The following is a 7,583-nucleotide window of genomic DNA, read 5'->3' on the forward strand; positions in this document are numbered from 1 at the left end:
AATGCCGAGACTACGCCGGAGCCACCGAGAACGGAGAGAAGCCTGTCGTCCGGGTGCTGTTAGGCAACCCCTCCCTGCACAATTGTCGCCCTAGGTAGGATCTGACTACAATAATGTAGGCCACCTGTAAACCGCTCTGAGACCCAGTAGGGGTCATGAGCGGTATAGAAGTCACATGTAATAATTACGGTTTGGCCTGGCAGATAACACAGTACTCACCAGGGTGACAATGGCACATTCAGCAGTCAGTTGAGCAGCACTGAACAACGTCCGCACAAAGCGGTAGATCTGCTTCTGCTCTGGGTCGTGTGTGTCATAATCTGGCGGCACTTCGGATTTCTAGGGAAACAACAGCACGGAAAGGCTGACTGCAGCACAAGAAAGATGGGGAGGATGTGGATGGGAGAGCAAATGGGTAGGAGAGCCGAAGTGGCAGAGCCCACTTCATGAAAGAAACAATGAAGAAAAATGGGCTTTACCGAAAGGGGGTGGAGGTTTTCATCAAAAATATCTAGGAGCATCCTTCCATCTGTGTCCCTGAAAAGAAAGAAAAGGCAAAGATGATGAACCAATTTTTAACACTGTGGAGAAGAGATATTTGCAGGGGGGAGCAGGGTTTTGACAGAATGCGGGACTTAATGACATTTACCAGCAGCATCAGTTTGAGATGGTATAACAATAAACAAACAAAAGCAGGAAGCTTTTCCTTACGCCACTCCAATAGATTATACATGAACGACCCACATAGGTATGGTCGATATTGTCTTTTCAAATTAAAAGTTGTTCAGATAACAGGGCAATATTTGCAGGTCAGGGAGACCCATTATAGGCAATGTCAAGCAGTAACTTTACAGATGTTTTGCCAAGTAATAGGGGAGACCCCAATACACTGCAAGCTATTGGTACATGTGAATCAGACATGACTTGTGAGCTACTTCAGAAAGCTGTTATAAGAAGGCACGTGCTTATGCTCAGGCACATGCAACTACACAAGGGGTTACAAGAGGAGAAATCTGTTTATCCCAGTAACATGAAAATTCATTTCAAAACAGATGAGAAAATAAACTGCAACCAATAATACAAGGATTTTACAATGATTTCACTAAGATGGTGCATAAATGATGTTATTAAACAAAATAAAACACCATTGTAAAAAGGCCCGCTGTCATGCATAAACCCTATACATTATATGCAGTTCTCTTTAGCTGCCCATGAATATTTGCTAACTAGAAAAATAGGTACTCCTGTTGGTGTTTTTCACTCTCTGCTAGAAAATGCGCCATCCATGAAAAGGAACTGAGAAAACATATCCTTAGAACGTCTGTAAAACTTTCAAAAGCAAAGAGTAAACAGATCACTGAGATGAAAAGCCATGAAGATCTCATGGCTCAAACAATGTCAGGCTGTTTCTTCATTTATTTACTTCTTCACTGATGCATTTAGGCTTACAGCCCACTTTATCCAGCAGAAGGCTCAAGAAGGCATATGACGACACTTCTTTCTAGTTCTTACACATGTTCACACCTATGAGTTACATCACTGTTGGTTTCGTCTCACAGGTAGGGAAGCTGAAGTCAAAAGACCGTGCCTTGCTCAAACCTTTCCACTGAGTTTACAGCTGCATTATGATGTCCTCATAAATCATGGTTTGTAAAGTGTGATTTGAGCAAAAACCACAGATAGTTAGGGTTTCTTGGTTGGTACCAAAGAGGGACTGCAAACTAGGATTTGCAAATGGTTTGTTAACAACAGTTTGAGCTAACTGTGGCTTCTAGTAGCATCTGAGATCACACACAGCAGTTTGTTGAGGAGCACCATCCTTTGCAGCAGCCAAGTCATCAAGACAGACGTATGAGAAAGATGTCTTCCCTGCTGGGAGGTGGAGATAAGGCAAGAAGCAAACAAACTGGGACTTATTATTTGTTATTTACACTTAGTCAACTAAGCAGAGTTTGTTTACACAAACCACAGTTTATCACTGCGTCTGAATGTCTAAGCCCCCATGTCTAAGCCTACCTCACAGTTTGGGGATTTTGAAAAGAGAAAACCGTGATTTGTTCCACTATGTTGCATGGCTCCTTCATTCATGTACAGGAATATCACCCAAAGGCAAAAACTGCAAAGACCTCAGTAACGACGATACTAGCTACAGATGGAACTAGCATCATATTTAACTTTCTGTTGTTAAACAACAGGATTTTGAATCGCTCATTCCCACTGAAAATATATTTTAAAAGATGGGAGCCCAACAACTGGTTTTGTATTTCAAATTATTGGTGAAACTTCTACAACCAGAAGCAAAGAACAGTTATCTGCAAGATACAGCAGAGGGCGCATGTATAACATGTTATGCACAGAAGACTCCTGCAGCAACTGCCACCAGATGCCTTTACTGTTTTGGTTGCAAAGGAAGAACAGACTGCAAAAGCAGCAGCTCTCCACCCCCAAGCCCCTTCCTGTGTTCTAAAACCTTGTATTGGAGTACCCTTCGGTTTGTAATGCCTTAGGGGTAAAGCAGCCGTAACACATAACCAATATAAATGGGGTAGGAGAAATTTAAGGGGCTGCTCTTAATCAGGGGGCAGCTAACACTGTATCTACACACACATGAAAGTGCCTTAGAGTGAATCAGACCCTCAAGGTCCATCAAGGTCAGTACTGTCTACTCTGACGGGCAGCGGCTTTCCAGGGTCTCAGGCAAAGGTCTTTCACATCATCTGTCGCCAGGTCCTTTTAAATGAGGATGGCAGGGACTGAACCTGGGACCTTCTCACATGCAAAGGAGAGGCTCTTCCACTGAGCTACAGCCCATCTACACAAACATTAAGTAACTCAGCAAAGTTTTGAACAAGACTGCCAGGTTTTAGGAGATGGGAATTGAGAGGCTTTGCAGCTCTGTCCCTTCCCAGTGCTCAACTAATAATATAACCCTCAGCATGCTTATTATGAATTTATTTCTAACTGTACTTATGCCAACTTACTTCTCAATAAATGGGTTTAAGAGTAGGCACAATTCTGCCCGCTTGCTTGCATCTACCTTCACGCCATCTTAGTCCTTCCTTTCTCTACAGCTTTTGCTAAGCCAGTCCGAATTCTAAAAACATGTAAGTGCTGCAATCAGAGTTGTGTACATTGAGCAAGCCATATACACTTGTATGATGACTGAAGCTGGTTTAGCAAATCTGCTAAAAACACCCACTCTATGATACAATTATACCAATTCTAACAATAGTAGCATTTCAAACACCACCTGAGCTTTTTGTATACTCTACACAGGCAGAATGTTACCTGTTTCTCCATAGCATGGTTGTCCGCTGGCACATTATTGGTGTGTGGCCTTATGACACACTTCCGGTGATGTCAGGGGGTGTGGCATATGCTAATGAGTTATGCTAATGAGTTCCCCTAGCTCTTTTTCTACGAAATGACCCCTGGTGACCACCAAGATCATCTGCCAGGAAGTAGAGACAAGCATCAACTCAGGAGAAAAGGAAACGCAGAGCAGACAGCCCTGTTGCATCAGTCCCGAGCCAAACATTAAGGGCACACAGCAGGAGATGGCCCACCAATGACACATTGCATGACGGAATTTTGGCAAAGGGATGTCATTCAAGGCTGGATGAGGCAGCAGAGTGGCTGCGACAAGCATCAACTCAGGAGAAAAGGAAACGCAGAGCAGACAGCCCTGTTGCATCAGTCCCGAGCCAAACATTAAGGGCACACAGCAGGAGATGGCCCACCAATGACACATTGCATGACGGAATTTTGGCAAAGGGATGTCATTCAAGGCTGGATGAGGCAGCAGAGGGGCTGCTTTGATAGTAAAGAGTAGCCTTCGTTACCCATTTGGATATTAACTGTGCCGAATAGTTCTGCTCCAGGCATTGAGCACCGCTACATATTTAAGCTTATAAGGCGCCCAGAATCCTCTGGGATGCATCCTGACAGTGTGTGAAGATCAACAGCCACAATGACATCACAACAGGGACAATGAAGAGATCTTGAAAAACTGATTACATGTGACAGTGCACACCCCTTCCCTGGCGAAGAAGAAAGAAGAACTGACTCAATTCACAGGGTGTCAGAGATTCAGATGGTGTCTGCCTTAGCCATGACTAGACTGAAGAATTGCTCCAAGAAGGTAAAGATAACTTGGATGGCTCTGAAGTGGTGGTAAGTACATGAGAAAAGAACAGCCTATCAAACTCACAGTTAGACCTGAAGCACTGTCAATGTACCTTACAGGAAATACTGTCAAGCAAGGAATAGGTAAACACAGAAGCCAGACGGGATTGAAGTGATGCTATTGTATGTACTTAGAAAGTATCTTCCACTTAGTCCCATAGAAGAGATGGTTTACACGCATCCTGCCAAACTCTTGGGAGTATGAATCGTAGTTCAAAGGTGTTTCCAGCAAGCTCCCCCTTCCCCTCCCGTGAATGTGATGAGAGGACAGAAGGAAGCTCTCAAGCAGCTGAAGTATTTCACCCCTGACCAAAGGACAAGCAAAATGGCATAGTAGTGAGCAATGTTCCCTCTAAGCTGTGGAGTCTTGTGAGCAGAAGTTCTACTTTGCGAGCTACTGGCATTAGAGTGGGTGAGCGAGCAATTTGGCTACTGCATAAATTAATTTGCTCTGGAGCCATCCTTCCTGAGCTAAGACAAAAATGTGTGAGCTGGAAGCTAAAAAACAGTGAGCTAGCTCACACTAACTCAGCTTAGAGGGAACACTGGTAGTGAGAGCGGCTTCCGCAGCAGCTTCAAAAAGATTGAGTCTGGTGTTAATGGCGAGTGGAAAGGGTTAGCGGATGGTGAGACTGACATCGAAGCATAAATAATAGTGAAGACTCTGCATGGCTTGTGATGAAATCTCAGTGCCAAAACCTAACTGAGCCAACTTAAGCACTGCTAACAATTCAGAAGTGAATACATGATCAACATCATAGGCCCAGACTGAGCCAGGGCCATTGACTGGGATGCTAAATAGTAGACGGGACTAGCCTGCATCCTTGGACAGTTTTCCTACTAAGCAAACCCACCCACCCCCAATAAACAATGAAAGTTCCTCCTTTCAGGATCTGAAGTCTAAGAAGAGCAAAGTGCAACACAAGCAAACATGTTAACTTGAAGCCACGGAGTCCTCAACAGTTTTTGAACTGCGATTGACATAGGGTAAGGCTCGTTGTGGGAAGAAATACAACGAGCTCTAGAAGGAAGCTCCAGGTGAGTGTCCCGGCTGTGGCTTGTGGGGCGGCAGAGGGAAGGGGAAAATAGAGGAAGGCAAGCCATGTTTATTTCCTTCTGCTTAGCTATAAAGCAGGGCTGTCTCAAGACAGCAACGGTTTAAAAGAGAAGCAGGAAACAAAGCAAACTGCTTACCTTTAACTGGTGGTCTGAGTGGCTGTCTATACAGAATCCATTATATATGGGTTATGCACCTCCACAGAAGCAGTTTCGGAATATTCTAGAGCACTAGTGGGGGGGGGGGGAACACCCTGGCTCTCAAATTCCCTTCCCTGAGGGAAAGCCTCTCCTCAAACACACTGTAGAGGAGGGGGAAATGCCTACTCACTCAGTTTCCTCTTGCCGTTGGAAGCAGTTCTCCAAGTGTCAAGAGAGGAGACAGCAGCAGGGAAGGAGAATGTGTGACTATACAGAAAACTGCTCAAACACCACTATTAAAAGGTAAGCAACCCGAGTTTGTTTTTCATGGTCTCTCTGCAGCTGCTCAATATGAGTGACCACCAAGATCATCCGCCAGGAAGTAGGGACAAGCATCAACTCAGGAGAAAAGGAAACGCAGAGCAGACAGCCCTGTTGCATCAGTCCCGAGCCAAACATTAAGGGCACACAGCAGGAGATGGCCCACCAATGACACATTGCATGACGGAATTTTGGCAAAGGGATGTCATTCAAGGCTGGATGAGGCAGCAGAGGGGCTGCTTTGATAGTAAAGAGTAGCCTTCGTTACCCATTTGGATATTAACTGTGCCGAATAGTTCTGCTCCAGGCATTGAGCACCGCTACATATTTAAGCTTATAAGGCGCCCAGAATCCTCTGGGATGCATCCTGACAGTGTGTGAAGATCAACAGCCACAATGACATCACAACAGGGACAATGAAGAGATCTTGAAAAACTGATTACATGTGACAGTGCACACCCCTTCCCTGGCGAAGAAGAAAGAAGAACTGACTCAATTCACAGGGTGTCAGAGATTTAGATGGTGTCTGCCTTAGCCATGACTAGACTGAAGAATTGCTCCAAGAAGGTAAAGATAACTTGGATGGCTCTGAAGTGGTGGTAAGTACATGAGAAAAGAACAGCCTATCAAACTCACAGTTAGACCTGAAGCACTGTCAATGTACCTTACAGGAAATACTGTCAAGCAAGGAATAGGTAAACACAGAAGCCAGACAGGATTGAAGTGATGCTATTGTATGTACTTAGAAAGTATCTTCCACTTAGTCCCATAGAAGAGATGGTTTACACGCATCCTGCCAAACTCTTGGGAGTATGAATCGTAGTTCAAAGGTGTTTCCAGCAAGCTCCCCCTTCCCCTCCCGTGAATGTGATGAGAGGACAGAAGGAAGCTCTCAAGCAGCTGAAGTATTTCACCCCTGACCAAAGGACAAGCAAAATGACATAGTAGTGAGCAATGTTCCCTCTAAGCTGTGGAGTCTTGTGAGCAGAAGTTCTACTTTGCGAGCTACTGGCATTAGAGTGGGTGAGCGAGCAATTTGGCTACTGCATAAATTAATTTGCTCTGGAGCCATCCTTCCTGAGCTAAGACAAAAATGTGTGAGCTGGAAGCTAAAAAACAGTGAGCTAGCTCACACTAACTCAGCTTAGAGGGAACACTGGTAGTGAGAGCGGCTTCCGCAGCAGCTTCAAAAAGATTGAGTCTGGTGTTAATGGCGAGTGGAAAGGGCTAGCGGATGGTGAGACTGACATCGAAGCATAAATAATAGTGAAGACTCTGCATGGCTTGTGATGAAATCTCAGTGCCAAAACCTAACTGAGCCAACTTAAGCACTGCTAACAATTCAGAAGTGAATACATGATCAACATCATAGGCCCAGACTGAGCCAGGGCCATTGACTGGGATGCTAAATAGTAGACGGGACTAGCCTGCATCCTTGGACAGTTTTCCTACTAAGCAAACCCACCCACCCCCAATAAACAATGAAAGTTCCTCCTTTCAGGATCTGAAGTCTAAGAAGAGCAAAGTGCAACACAAGCAAACATGTTAACTTGAAGCCACGGAGTCCTCAACAGTTTTTGAACTGCGATTGACATAGGGTTCAACAGTGTTAATTTCCGGCTTTAGTAGACAGAAAACTCAGATTGAACAGAGCCTGTGATTACGCAAGAGTTGATTTAGAAGGTAATCGATCTCCCTAGTTTGTTCGCTTCTGAATCAATATGTAGGCAAGACATGGCTAGTGATTAGACAGCAAAGCAAAGGGAAATAGCCCAACGCCCACACTCAATACATATTTATAACTAGGAGTAAGGCTCGTTGTGGGAAGAAATACAACGAGCTCTAGAAGGAAGCTCCAGGTGAGTGTCCCGGCTGTGGCT

At 44.7% G+C, this 7,583-nt stretch overlaps 1 protein-coding gene across 1 annotated transcript in view; it reads right to left on the reverse strand.

Moving 5' to 3' along the window:
* Positions 1-7,583, reverse strand: part of LOC107123451 (cyclin-Y-like) — a 58,361-nt gene that overhangs the window by 20,834 nt on the left and 29,944 nt on the right. Inside the window, 3 exon segments of the mRNA XM_015426701.1 lie at positions 220-339; positions 480-537; positions 6,988-7,017. Of these exon segments, the coding sequence (XP_015282187.1) occupies positions 220-339; positions 480-537; positions 6,988-7,017 (208 nt within the window).

This window comes from Gekko japonicus, unplaced genomic scaffold (genome assembly GCF_001447785.1).
Source record: "Gekko japonicus isolate JY-2015 unplaced genomic scaffold, Gekko_japonicus_V1.1 scaffold2775, whole genome shotgun sequence".
Classification (NCBI taxonomy): domain Eukaryota; kingdom Metazoa; phylum Chordata; class Lepidosauria; order Squamata; family Gekkonidae; genus Gekko; species Gekko japonicus.